The 15,307-nt window shown below is 41.2% G+C and overlaps 1 protein-coding gene across 10 annotated transcripts in view; it reads left to right on the top strand.

Moving 5' to 3' along the window:
- Window positions 1–15,307, top strand: part of CUX1 (cut like homeobox 1) — a 402,959-nt gene that overhangs the window by 243,461 nt on the left and 144,191 nt on the right. For 9 of the 10 annotated variants that reach the window (XM_073315649.1, XM_073315650.1, XM_073315641.1 and 6 more), the window contains one exon: window positions 13,060–13,108. In XM_073315649.1, coding sequence (XP_073171750.1) covers window positions 13,060–13,108 — 49 coding nt within the window. Of the gene's footprint in view, window positions 1–7,193; window positions 7,420–13,059; window positions 13,109–15,307 lie in introns of those variants that run through there. The other variant, XM_073315647.1, reaches the window with a different exon arrangement.

The raw sequence follows: 15,307 nt of genomic DNA on the forward strand, positions 1-15,307 counted from the left end.
TGAAAAACAGTTAGAAATTGGGAATTGATAGGTGTAGAACCCGAAACTGTTTTATCTCATGTTTTGAACTGGAAAAGATTTTAAGAAGAGTGTCGTTTTTAACTTGTGCAAAGTTAAACTTTTAACAGTGCAAAGTCCTACAGACTGGATAAGTTTTTAAACCTTGCCTTCAATACTTGTAAACTGCCTTATCTGTAAATATTTACTAGTTACTAAATTTGATTAATCCTTTTTTGGGTATTTTTTATTGAAATGAATTTTAAATAGTTTTTTTTCAAAGGAATCTCTTAACTCCAAAGGTTTCTTCTATGAGTTTTATTGGCATTTCTATTTCACTGTACTTTTTAACCAAAATACATATTTATTATAAAAAAACAAAATCAAACAGGCAGTCAGGAAATGTGATGTCCCAAAATAAATTGGTTTATGTCACCTTATGTAAGAAGGTGTTATGAATGTAATAAAGCTAAAGTTATCTTGGACAATTACTTGGTAAATCACCTTAGTCAATACAATATGGTATCAGTGTAACCAGATATGTCATCCTACTGGAAGACTGTATCCTATATTTACAAGATAGATGATCTCAATCTGATAAACCCTTTCTATCTCTATGATCCTGAAGCAAGATCCCTATCAGTGGTGGGAATTTGCTTATAGTATTGTATATGAAATTTATCAACTAGTGCTATCTAGAAACCCAGTACTGCAATTAAAAAGAAATCTTGTTTTCTACAAAGAGAGCAGTTTCTCCGCTCCCTGACTCATGGGGAAAGATATGCTTTTTGGCTGGCACTCTGGCTGGTCATAGCATTCTGTTCTGCAAGAAACTCGTCAGTGGCTGTACAGCTAGGATAATCATAAGCTAATCTATTGTGTATATGTACATACAGAACATATATATCCCGTTAATGGGGTGTGAGGGAGTGAATAGCTCAGGTTACCAAGGATGAATGGAAACTTCTTGTAAAGGAGTAAGTAATGTGTTTCAAAGCAGAGGTGAGATGATGAGTATACTGACAAGGGGAGGAGTTAATATAGGAGATATTGAAGTACTTAAATCAGATGAGGGGGAAGCAACCAGAGAATAAAAAGGTGGTCAGTTGCTGATGCTTGTATGCTTAGGACGCAATGACAGCACTTTCAGATATAACTATAGAATGGACCCAAAAGAATCAAACGGAATAAAATTTCATTGGCTATAATATTTAATACTGGTGCCATGTTAATGTGTTTAACAAGACTGATGATTTCCCACATCTTACCAGCAGACTATAACCCTGTTTTTTATAATTGCTATCTACATTGTTATGTGTTGTAGGATGGTTAGATAAACAGGAAGACCACTGAGGCGATGGAAAACAAAACAAAAATAATCAAACATGTTTATCACTGGAACAATAAATTGGCTCCAATGGCAGACACCAAATGAATTATGCAATATATAACTTAATTTTCTGGGGCACAGATGTTTCATTTTTCCTGTATGAAGATGACTGAGCCTTGAATGACAGTTGCAGGCAGTCTTTGATTTCTCTGTGGCTCACATGCTTGAGTATGACTTGCATTTTAGTAGCTTTTTACATGCTGTTGCTTTATTGCACATAAAAAATTGACACTATATTGGGCTGCTCATGGCCAAGCCAAGAGTAATTCTATAATTTTGATATGCTTTGTGTTTAAATGAGGGAGAAGGAAAGTTGCCGGTATTTAAATTCTGCAGCATTATTAAATTAGCGAAAGATGATGATGTAAGAAACCCTCTCAATTTATAGTTGGAAACAGTAGATTTATTGTCTGAGATCTGTTTTAATGATTAATGCTATACAGCTTTAATGTGATGGTTATGTAAATGAGGGGTGAATTGTGGTGCATTGCTGAGCAGTCATTTAACACTTCAGTTCTTTGAACATTTGTCCATGCAGATCCCAGTGTGTGTGAGAGAACCTGGAGTCTTTTAACCATCATTGTCTGGTGGGGCTGTGCATGTACCCTGTACATCCTTGCATCCCTTACAGCTAGGGTATAAAAGGCAGAACAGCCCCGCTGCCACTCCTTTCCTTCTCACTGCCATGGGACTGCTCCTGGGCGGGAGTAAGCGTGAGATTTCTGAGACACATTTCCACTCTGCTGCTAAAATAACCTGGTTTGTCTCCCCCACAACCCTCCTTTAGTTCCTTAATTCCAAGGGTTCTAATGAAGGCATTCCAGGACAAGACTCAAGTGATATTGATAGCTGCAGCCTGGGCATGTCAGTTCTGGTATTCCTATCTAATGCATCAGTTGATCAGTCCCCCTCTTCCTCTTTTTGAACCTACTGGACATCATCTGACAGAGCCAAGGCCTGATGCTGCCCCCAGACTCAGTCCATGCATTTAACAGCATAGACTCTTGCTGACTTTATTTTATGAATAGATCCCATTCATCATCTCTGCAAGAGGTCTTCCCTTTGTAGTCTATTCAGAATCATGTTCAACTCTTGGCTTCTTCTGTTTTGGGCTACCTATTGTCATTAGAATGTGTGGCTTTTGGTTAGCTTGGTTGGAGTCCATTTAGCCCCTGTATCAGCATACTATCCACCTGTTGACGATCATCCAATTTTTTCCCCATCCCACTGTTTCTAAATTTTCTAAAAACATGATTAATGTGTTTCTACCAATGAGGGAGCCATTCCCTATCTGGGACTTGAATGGGATACTTGCCGTTTTGAAAGAGTCTCCTTCTCAGCCTATGTATCCCCCTCCTGATAAAATGGTCATCTGAGTCCCCATCCTCTTGGCTTGTAGAGGGGACAAAAATCAAGCTTTAATGGTTGAACAGCCGAATACAATATTTCACAAGGACCAGGTAACTCTCACAGCTCATCTGAAATTTCTACCAAAAATTGCTTGATTTTCCTATAAACCAATTTATTCACCTACTGGTATTTTTTCCTAAATACTCATTACGCTGTTGAAGAATCCATGCTCTACACACTAGATATTCTTAGGGCTATGTCTTTTTTCCTTTTACCTTTCCAGGACAAAGCCTTTCTGCAATCATCTCAGCTTTTCATGGTCTTTTATAAATCTAAGTCTGTTACCTCAAAAAGTGTGTCCAAATGGGTTATAAACTGCATTAAAATGTCCTGCTCTTTGAATAAACTATCCATTCCCTCTCAGGTTAGTTCACATTCAATGTGAGTAACTTGTTTAAGAGAGTCCCTATTCTTGAAATCTGTAGAACAACTACCAGGAGTTCAGACCATTGGCTCAGCTTTTAGATCAGATGCACAACTTAGCAGGGCTGTTCTACAGTCATTTAGATAGGGACTCCAGTCACCCATGTCCTTGTGGGATAACTTCTAGCTACTCTCAGTGGGCAAATGCTTAGAGAGGTTACTTACTTTACAGTAACTGGGGTTATTCAAGATGCTTTTGTCCCTATGGCTCTCTCAACTCGTCCTCCTTCCCAGTGTTATGGAGTCCTTACCTGGATTTGTTAGTGAAGAAGTTGAGGCAATTGGGGGCTGCTCTACCTTTTATACCTTCACTTTACGGGCTCAAGAGTTGTCAGACATATAGATGAACATCATTTATTGGAGAAAAGTCAACATGGTTTTTGTAAAGGGAAATCATGCCTCAGGAATCTACTAGAATTCTTTAAGGGGGTCAACAAGCATGTGGAGAAGGGGGATCCAGTGGATATACTGTACCTTAGGGGCAAGGAGAGCATGCTGGGAAGGGCAGACCTGGGGGAGCTGCAGCCTTCATGGGACCCTCCAGGAGCCCTCTCCAGCCCTAGCTACCAGCTGCCAAGGACAGGGACTAGCTCCTCTTTCAGCAGCTGATGTAGCTGCTCCAGCACAAACTCCAAGTCTGGTCCAGCAGTTAGGACGGGGTGGCCTGGGGCCAGTTACAGCTGGTCCATCTGCGCTGCCAGCGGAGGTGCAAATCTCTGCTCAAGGAGGAGGAGGCACACCCATGTGAGTTCGCGTACTAAAAGTAGAGTGTAGCGGGAGGGGCTGGCTGCCCGAGTACGAGCCCATCTGAGACACTGGGTATGCAGCTGCTCCAAGATCAGCCGCACCCTGAGGTGCGTTCATCAAAGCTGCTGTAGGGTTCTGCTGGCAGACCTGCAGTCTACAGACTCCGCAAGGCTCTGGGCTCCATCTTGACTGCCATGGGGCAGAAAACCTTGGACAAGATCCGTCACTAAAAGCCTCTTAAGCAAAATAAGCTGTCATGGGATGAGAGGGAGGGTCCTCTCATGGATTGATAACGGTTAAAAGATAGGAAACACAGGGTAGGAATAAATGGTCCATTTTCAGAATGGAGAAAAATAAATAGTGGGAGAATAACATGAGGGGGAAAGGAGTCCAGGAGAGCTGGCTGTATTTTAAAGAATCCTTATTAAGGTTACAGGAACAAACCATCCCGATGTGTAGAAAATAGTAAATATGGCAGGCGACCAGCTTCGCTTAACAGTGAAATCCTTGCTGATCTTAAACACAAAAAAGAAGCTTACAAGAAATGGAAGATTGGACAAATGACCAGGGAAGAGTATAAAAATATTGCTCGGGCATGCAGGAGTGAAATCAGGAAGGCCAAATCACACCTGGAGGTGCAGCTAGCAAGAGATGTTAGGAGTAACAAGAAGGGTTTCTTCAGCTATGTTAGCAACAAGAAGAAAGTCAAGGAAAGTGTGGGCCCCTTACTGAATGAGGGAGGCAACCTAGTGACAGAGGATGTGGAAAAAGCTAATGTACTCAATGCTTTTTTTGCCTCTATCTTCACGAACAAGGTCAGCTCCCAGACTGCTGCACTGGGCAGCACAGCATGGGGAGGAGGTGACCAGCCCTCTGTGGAGAAAGAAGTGGTTCGGGACTATTTAGTAAAGCTAGACGAGCACAAGTCCATGGGGCCGGATGCGCTGCATCTGAGAGTGCTAAAGGAGTTGGCGGATGTGACTGCAGAGCCATTGACCATTATCTTTGAAAACTCATGGCGATCGGGGGAAGTCCCGGACGACTGGAAAAAGGCTAATGTAGTGCCCATCTTTAAAAAAGGGAAGCAGGAGGCTCCTGGGAACTACAGGCCAGTCAGCCTCACCTCAGTCCCTGGAAAAATCATGGAGCAGGTCCTCAAGGAATCAATTCTGAAGCACTTAGAGGAGAGGAAAGTGATCAGGAACAGTCAGCATGGATTCACCAAGGGCAAGTCATGCCTGACTAATCTAATTGGCTTCTATGACGAGATAACTGGCTCTGTGGATGAGGGGAAAGCAGTGGACGTGTTGTTCCTTGACTTTAGCAAAGCTTTTGATACGGTCTCCCACAGTATTCTTGCCAGCAAGTTAAAGAAATATGGACTATAAGGTGGGTAGAAAGTTGGCTAGATTGTCGGGCTCAATGGGTAGTGATCAATGGCTCCATGTCTAGTTGGCAGCCGGTATCAAGTGGAGTGCTGCAAGGGTGGATTCTGGGGCCTGTTTTGTTCAATATCTTCATAAATGATCTGGAGGATGGTGTGGATTGCTCGGCAGCAGTTCTGCAGAAAAGGACCTAGGGGTTACAGTGAACGAGAAGCTGGATAAGAGTCAACAGTATACCCTTGTTGCCAAGAAGGACAATGGCATTTTGGGATGTATAAGTAGGGGCTTTGCCAGCAGATCGAGGGATGTGATCGTTCCCCTCTATTTGACAATGGTGAGGCCTTATCTGGAGTACTGTGTCCAGTTTTGGGCCCCACACTAGAAAAAGGATGTGGAAAAATTGGAAAGAGTCCAGCGGAGGGTAACAAAAATGATTAGGGGACTGGAACACATGACTTATGAGGAGAGGCTGAGGAAACTGGGATTGTTTAGTTTGCGGAAGAGACGGTTGAGGGGGGATTTGATAGGTGCTTTCAACTACCTAAAAGGGGGTTCCAAAGAAGATGGATTTCAACTGTTCTCAGTGGTAGCAGATGACAGAACAAGGAGTAATGGTCTCAAGTTACAATGGGGGAGGTTTAGGTTGGATATTAGGAAAAACTTTTTCACTAGGAAGGTGGTGAAACACTGGAATGTGTTACCTAGGGAGGTGGTGGAATCTTCTTCCTTAGAAGTTTTTAAGGTCAGGCTTGACAAAGCCGTGGCTGGGATGATTTAGTTGGGGATTGGTCCAGCTTTGAGCAGGGGGTTGGACTAGATGACCACCTCAGGTCCCTTCCAACACTGATATTCTGTGATTCTGTGGTGTCCCCAAGGTGTCTGTACTGGGACCAGTCTTATTCAACATATTCATAAATGATCTGGAAAAAAGGGGTAAACAGTGAGATGGCAAAAATTTGCAGATGATAGAAAACTACTCAAGATAGTTAAGTCCCAAGCATACAGTGAAGAGCTACAGAAGGATCTCACAAAACTGGGTGACTGGGCAACAAATTGTCAGATGAAATTAAATGTTGATAAATGCAAAGTAATGGACACTAGAAAACATAATCCTAACTATACATATAAAATGATGGGATCTAAATTAGCTGTTACCACTCCAGAAAGAGATCTTCGAGTCATGGATAATTCTCTGAAAACAGGTTTCAGAGTAACAGCCGTGTTAGTCTGTATTCGCAAAAAGAAAAGGAGTACTTGTGGCACCTTAGAGACTAACCAATTTATTTGAGCATAAGCTTTCGTGAGCTACAGCTCACTTCATCGGATGCATACCGTGGAAACTGCAGCAGACTTTATATATACACAGAGAATATGAAACAATACCTCCTCCCACCCCATTGTCCTGCTGGTAATAGCTTATCTAAAGTGATCATCAGGTGGGCCATTTCCAGCACAAATCCAGGTTTTCTCACCCTCCACCCCCGCACACACAAATTCACTCTCCTGCTGGTGATAGCCCATCCAAAGTCACAACTCTTTACACAATGTGCATGACAATCAAGTTGGGCTATTTCCTGCTCAAATCCAGGTTTTCTCACATCCCCCCCACCCCCATACACACACAAACTCACTCTCCTGCTGGTAATAGCTCATCCAAACTGACCACTCTCCAAGTTTAAATCCAAGTTAAACCAGAACATCTGGGGGGGGGGGGGTAGGAAAAAACAAGAGGACACAGGCTACCTTGCATAATGACTTAGCCACTCCCAGTCTCTATTTAAGCCTAAATTAATAGTATCCAATTTGCAAATGAATTCCAATTCAGCAGTTTCTCGCTGGAGTCTGGATTTGAAGTTTTTTTGTTTTAAGATAGCGACCTTCATGTCTGTGATTGCGTGACCAGAGAGATTGAAGTGTTCTCCGACTGGTTTATGAATGTTATAATTCTTGACATCTGATTTGTGTCCATTTATTCTTTTACGTAGAGACTGTCCAGTTTGACCGATGTACATGGCAGAGGGGCATTCCTGGCACATGATGGCATATATCACATTGGTGGATGTGCAGGTGAACGAGCCTCTGATAGTGTGGCTGATGTTATTAGGCCCTGTGATGGTGTCCCCTGAATAGATATGTGGACACAGTTGGCAACGGGCTTTGTTGCAAGGATAAGTTCCTGGGTTAGTGGTTCTGTTGTGTGGTATGTGGTTGTTGGTGAGTATTTGCTTCAGGTTGCGGGGCTGTCTGTAGGCAAGGACTGGCCTGTCTCCCAAGATTTGTGAGAGTGCTGGGTCATCCTTTAGGATAGGTTGTAGATCCTTAATAATGCGTTGGAGGGGTTTTAGTTGGGGGCTGAAGGTGACGGCTAGTGGCGTTCTGTTATTTTCTTTGTTAGGCCTGTCCTGTAGTAGGTAACTTCTGGGAACTCTTCTGGCTCTATCAATCTGTTTCTTTACTTCTGCAGGTGGGTATTGTAGTTGTAAGAAAGCTTGACAGAGATCTTGTAGGTGTTTGTCTCTGTCTGAGGGGTTGGAGCAAATGCGGTTGTATCGCAGAGCTTGGCTGTAGACGATGGATCGTGTGGTGTGGTCAGGGTGAAAGCTGGAGGCATGCAGGTAGGAATAGCGGTCAGTAGGTTTCCGGTATAGGGTGGTGTTTATGTGACCATTGTTTATTAGCACTGTAGTGTCCAGGAAGTGGACAGCAGGATTGTCTGGCTATGTAGACTCCCTCCTCAGGCCCTACGCTACCAGCACTCCCAGCTACCTTCGAGACACCACTGACTTCCTGAGGAAACTTCAATCCATCGGTGATCTTCCTGATAACACCATTCTGGCCACTATGGATGTAGAAGCCCTCTACACCAACATTCCACACAAAGATGGACTACAAGCCGTCAAGAACACTATCCCCGATAATGTCACGGCTAACCTGGTGGCTGAACTTTGTGACTTTGTCCTTACCCATAACTATTTCACATTTGGGGACAATGTATACCTTCAGATCAGCGGCACTGCTATGGGTACCCGCATGGCCCCACAGTATGCCAACATTTTTATGGCTGATTTAGAACAACGCTTCCTCAGCTCTCGTCCCCTAAAGCCCCTACTCTACTTGCGCTATATTGATGACATCTTCATCATCTGGACCCATGGAAAAGAAGCCCTTGAGGAATTCCACCATGATTTCAACAATTTCCATCCCACCACCAACCTCAGCCTGGTCCAGTCCACACAAGAGATCCACTTCCTGGACACTACAGTGCTAATAAACAATGGTCACATAAACACCACCCTATACCGGAAACCTACTGACCGCTATTCCTACCTGCATGCCTCCAGCTTTCACCCTGACCACACCACACGATCCATCGTCTACAGCCAAGCTCTGCGAGTGGTCAGTTTGGATGAGCTATTACCAGCAGGAGAGTGAGTTTGTGTGTGTATGGGGGTGGGGGGGATGTGAGAAAACCTGGATTTGTGCAGGAAATAGCCCAACTTGATTGTCATGCACATTGTGTAAAGAGTTGTGACTTTGGATGGGCTATCACCAGCAGGAGAGTGAATTTGTGTGTGGGGGGTGGAGGGTGAGAAAACCTGGATTTGTGCTGGAAATGGCCCACCTGATGATCACTTTAGATAAGCTATTACCAGCAGGACAGTGGGGTGGGAGGAGGTATTGTTTCATATTCTCTGTGTATATATAGAGTCTGCTGCAGTTTCCACGGTATGCATCCGATGAAGTGAGATGTCGCTCACGAAAGCTTATGCTCAAATAAATTGGTTAGTCTCTGAGGTGCCACAAGTACTTCTTTTCTTTCTCTGAAAACATTCTCTCAATGTGCAGCAGCAGTCAAAAAAATGAACAGAATGTTGGGAATCATCAAGAAAGGGATAGATAAGACAGAAAATATCATACTGTCTCTATATAAACCCATAGTAGGCTCACACCTTGAATACTGCATGCAGATGTGGTCGCCCCATCTCAAAAAAGATATATAGGAATTGGAAAGGGTTCAAAAAAGGGCAACAAAAATGATTAGGGGTATGGAATGTCTTCTGTATGAAGAGAGATTAATAAGACTGGGACTTTTTCAGCTTGGAAAAGAGGTGACTAAGGGGGAATATGATAGAGGTGTATAAAGCAGTAATCCCTGCCTTTTTATGTCAATATTAAATTGACATAAAAGATTGATTAGATTGGTTGTATTCTGATCCACATTTTCATTTTCAGTGCGCTCTAGATTTAGGGACAGTAGAAGGGTGAGTGAGGCAGTTGTTTATCCCAGGATCACACATGAGTTGGATGTTTCTTCTAAAATGGTCAGCAGTGAAATAACTAATAATGTTGATGTTAAATAGTTTTTCTTTTACAGAGTTCACAGCCCATTGAGATAAATAGGGTAGTTCACACCTCTCTTAGAGCTGTTTGAAGCCATCTGCAGATCCAGGATTATGATCAATTCATAGTTTTTATGGTTATTTAAACTTGATCATATTCTTTTAAGTTTATCAGATTTTAAGTTAAAACCGATAGGACCCGATTCTGCCCCCATTAGGTTGGTTGAGTAGTACGGTGCTTGTTGAACAGTTCTACTGAAATAAATGGAACTGTTGAAAGAGTTTACTCAAAGTGAGCAAACGTGGCAGAAACTAGCCCATACAGAGAGTGCACTGGAATGACCTTTGTGATTCTGATTCAATGAGCTATTTTCTAGACCAAAATGGAATTATCCACTGCCTTGAAGGCTGAGCATTACATAGTGTCTTGTAAGTAATAAATAAATGAAAGCTTGTTTTTATAAGCTCATAAAAAGGTGAGAGAGCTTGAATTTTTTTTATATTAAATACTGTTGCTGAGCAAACAATGTACATAGCTATTAGAGACTTTCAGAAATAAGTGATTTTACACTGTCGGAATGCCAGCTATTGATGTGGTAGTTGAGCTTTTAAAATGAAAAGAATGAATCCTTTTGAAGGTTTTTCTGAATGCTGTTGACACTTGCTCTTGGAAATGCTTGGAAAGAGCATACAGTAATTTAATTCATTACTGTCCTTAAAGATAATATTTGTGGTTACAGCACTGCCTCACTGGGTGTTCAGATTGCTACACTAGAGATGTTTATTTTGAAGTTGTTGGGAAGTTTGCATCTTTTTATTAGATTTATACAGAAGTATTAGAGGTAGAAAAGCAAGATAGGACAAATATCTGTGTGAAAGAAGTACATCTCAAAATTAGTCAAGTGGTATATAGCTGAATATACCAATAAAGGTGCCCTTAGATACAGGTGGACACTTCCCACTGTAATCAGTGAGATTACAGAACTTGAATCGCTATTTTTAGAGTCCTGCGGCCTTGTTTAGCCTCTTGTACGTGACTGTCCCCAACAGTGCTATGTTAGGTCTCTTAAATTCTGTCCCAAATATGCTATTGCTTTAAAATACTGGGATTTATACTTCTTTGTAATTAGATACAGTGATTGTCCTAAAAAAGTTCAAGCACCTTGTCTTCACCTGTCAGGCACTGCATTCAGCTCCAGCTTACATCTCTGTTTTCCCTTCTTTCTACTTCCGCTCCCTTTTCTTGTCCCAAGCGTGTCTCCTGCCTCCCTGTTTTGTATCCCCCTCTCACAATGTTCCTTGTGTTTGGAATATTCTCCCTGTTCCCATGTACCAGACAACCTTTCCCTCCTCCTTAAAATACATTTCTTCAAAAAAGTCTTTAAGAAATGACCGGTGCTGGACTTTTACGCCACCTCCAACTCATACCGGCATTTCATGCTCTGTATGTGTCTGAACTGTTACGTCTGTCTATATTAGAGTGTAATCTTGCAGGCAGAGACTGTCTTCTTCTACTTATGTTTGGAGCCAGAAATCTTGTTGGCTTGCAATGAATGACAATTATAATAATAAAAATCTCTTTTATTACACTGAAGTTTTCTTTTAAGAGCCAAAAAGATTTTTTTTTCTCAAGTGAGATAAAACAACAGTTTCTTCAGTGCTTTAACTTGACCTCTTCCACCTGATACATCACTGGAGATGTCTGATTTGATCATTTGAATGTTCTGGTACTTATCTTGTTAAGAGACACTGTTTTCCATATGAAAATCCCTTTCTAAAAATAGTTTCATTTTAATGTAGGTTTAGCAGTGGGAACAGACTTTTCAGGCTTGATGCTAAAAAAAGATTTCTGTTTCAAAACTGGCATAAAGGATAAAAGTAATCACAAGCTCATATAACCTCTCCAAGTTCATCATGTCATTGGTACCTAAACACTTGGAACTATGTTTGTGCCAAGAGAAAATATATAGTCTAGTAAATAATGCATATTAGTAATTCAGAACATCTTGCACATGTCTTCTTCCCAGTATAACAGTTCATCAGCTCATGCCAAAAGAGAAAAGATTGCACCACAAAACACATGTTGGTCTGTTTTCTATATTATCCAAAGGAGACCTCAAAAGGCAATTCTTGGCGCTCCTGTGAATATTAGAAGGAAGGGATACAGTTTAAAACAATTGCATTATTGCAACCCCTCTCCTAGCACAGACCCAAGCAAATAAATGGGCCTTACTGCATGCCCTCAGGAAAACAAATGGCGACTGTTTTGCACCAGCAGAAGGAGGAGATCCCAGAGTCTAAAAGCCTTCACTGATGATATCCTGTTACCAGGACACCTCCCCCCACCCCCACCTCCCCAAAAAGATGTTTGCATAAAATAGAGACCGCTTTTATCCTCATCCTGTAGGGCTCTGATCCTAAAACTGCATCCAAGTGGACAGAGTCCCATGGAAATCAGTGGGGTTCCATGCAGGGGCAAGAGTTTGCATGTGTAAAGCTAGTTGTCTAAGATAGCCAGCACCCAGTACATGTATATGAATTGTTTGATTGGACTGCTTTTCCTTAACTACTACTATTTCTGTAACCCTTTAACAGACTTACCAATTTTTGTAAAATGTATTACGGGCCTCACTCTAAACTAACAATACTGTCTGATACTTTAAATCTATATTTAATTTTTTTTAAACTTCCTGGTGTCTCATTTCTTGAAAATTTTGAATGAAATTTTAAAAAGAGGAAAATTGCTATAAATGTTAAAATATGGTCAAAAACATAAAATTAGGAAATTCAGATGTAAATTTGAAACTTTTCTATTTACTTCCTTCACTTTGCCCAGCTATTGCAGCACTTCCAGGACAGAATGTAAAATGGCCAGATGTTTGGAGAATGCTATTATATTTATACACCCCAGCAGAACTGAAGCACCTTCAACCTTAATCTTTTTTCAGTATTTTTAATTTTTTCATGATTCAGAGGCCAAAAATCTCACCTTTTGAGTAATCTGTGCTAAGTACTGTAAAATTGTTTTGTTTTACTTCTTAAAGTTTGCAAGCCAAGTATTTTTAGATAAAATGTATAATGGTAGTGATCCTAAAGCAGCAAATTGATAACATAATTCTTTTTCACGATCTTACATGCACAGTGGGTAAGAGGGAAGTACATACCTGTATGCACAAGTGAGATCCAAAATAGAACTAATAGGTCAAAAGTTTGGTCTTTCAGACTTAACTGTAGCCTTTTTAAATATTATTTCAATCTGGTATTTTTCTATATGAATGTTAAAAATTGCACAATAGACTGAAAACACACAGCCTAGAGGCTCTTCTTCACCATATAGTAACAGTGCTTATGCTCTTTCTTTTTCCAGGGCTGATGAAATTGAGATGATCATGACGGACCTTGAACGAGCAAATCAGGTAGGATTTTAAAACAAGTTTTACTCATAAAATTTTAAAAACTTCCATTGATTTTGATATTTATCTTGTGGAATGTTCCTTTCTCTGGTGGTCTCGTGTCCTATCCATGTTTAGCAGTCCAAGCTTATTACTTTGTATGGCTGTGCGAGCCGCAAATATAGTGAGGGAAACTCTGTAATGGCTCTATTTCTGCTATATAGATATATATCTATATCTATATATCCGTTACCATATATATTACTATCCATTTATATATATATATACACAGAGAGAGAGAGTGTAATGGATAGTAATATATATGGTAATGGATGCTATTTATAAGCAAATTTACTTTTTTAGCTTTTTAAGCCCATTTTGTTTTTTAAATGCCTCAGTGTTTGCCACAGCACAGGACGTGCCCATAGATGGTGACTAGCTTAATCCAAGATGTACCTCTGTTGTTTTTCCAGTAGTGGTGTAGCTGTGTTGGTCCCAGGATATTCAAGAGACAAAGTGGGGAAGATAATCTCTTTTAGTTGTACCAACTTCCGTTGTTTTTCTCACTGACAGAAGTTGGTCCAATAAAAGATATTACCTCATCCACCTTATCTCTCTATTGTTCTAGTTGACTACTTGGGGAATTCAAGCAGTTTATTCACAGCAATGAATCTGTAATACACCATATTAGGCAAATCAGCTCCTGTTAAAAAATAATGAGCAACAACTGATCACCACACTCCAAACCTGATCAAATAGATGAAAGCCAATAGATAAACTCTCAGGCTTAAATTTTCAAAAAGTGACTAGTGATTTTGTGTGCCTCAGTGTTTGGGTGCTCAGCATGAGAGACATTAAAATGGGAATGTTTATTAGAAACTGCTAAACACTTGCCCTTTGAAAATCCAGTTCCTTTAAGTCTCCCTCAGTCGGGGCCAGGGCCAGATTGGGGGTGTGGAGCAGAGCTGCGGGGGAGGGGGAGGGGCAGAGCTGTTGGCGGGGGGGCAGCTGCTTAGGTGATGCTCCCTCCCTGCCCCCCATTGGGGCTGGACCAGGCCCTCCCCCGATACCACCCTCCCCCCAGAATGTTTCTGTGTACCCCTCTAGGGGGACACTCGTCACAGTTTGAGTGACCGCTGCTGTATACAAAGAATGTATTTATATTTGAATTGTCCAAACTGAAATGTAGTTCAGAAAATGTATTCAAAGAACAGCAAAGTCTTGGTATTAAAAACATCATTAACAGACTTTTTCCCCTTAAAATAGTAAATATATTTTCATTTTCAAACACGTATTTTTTATGTTTGAAAATTGTTTCCTTTTTCTCTTAGCTGTCAAATCCTGAATTCAGAACCCTGTACTTTTCTTGCTTTATTTAATGACATACCTACAACTTTTACAGCCAAGTGAGAAATGTTGTTACCTTCTCTGTTGCAACTGATGATGTATTTCACTTTGTAGAAGTAACATAGATCCATGATCTCAGGTGTTGGAAGGGAATCTGCTCTTCATTTAACCTTTAGGATATTCAAAGAGTACATTCTCATTTGCTTAGGGCCAGGTTCACCCCTCCCACTGAAAAAAGTGCTCTGAAAACTCAGCAAGTTAAAACTTCTAGAGTTTTTGAAGCAGAATATAGTGTTGCCTTCTGATCTCAAGAAGCCAGTTGTGCAGTTGCTCTGTGATTCTTTCACTTCCTCCAACTTCTCAGTCCCAATACACTTTCTCTTCAGCCCTCCGATCAGATGAAACTTCAATTCTATTCATGCGGTGGGCATTCTCAGGGGTAGGGGGAGTGTGCTATTGGTTGTGCTCCCAGTGCCCTCATCAACTCCCAGAAGGGATTGTAGACCCTTTATAAATGCATTACACTGAAGTTAGTGATTTGTGTTTGGAAAATTTGGGAAAAGAAAAACTACTGGTAAGGCAAGAGCAGACTTCATACATTGAGGTCAGAGGAGTATGTTATACTTTAAAAAGAGGGCAGTGACCATAGAATTAGGATGTCTCTTCACAGCATTATTAGCTCCAGGTATAATTCAAGTTTTACCCAACTCCTGTGCACACACAAAAATCTCTAAACTCGAGTTAAATAGTGCTTTAAGTTTGAGCATCAAGGTGTGAGTTGAATCTCAAGTGCTACTGATGCTGGAGCTAGTAATGGAGTGAGTTTCCAGCAGCTTGAGCTTCCAACAACTCGTCGGATGCTAATCCTCTCACTCT

Source organism: Lepidochelys kempii, chromosome 17 (genome assembly GCF_965140265.1).
Source record: "Lepidochelys kempii isolate rLepKem1 chromosome 17, rLepKem1.hap2, whole genome shotgun sequence".
In the NCBI taxonomy this organism is placed as follows: Eukaryota; Metazoa; Chordata; order Testudines; family Cheloniidae; genus Lepidochelys; species Lepidochelys kempii.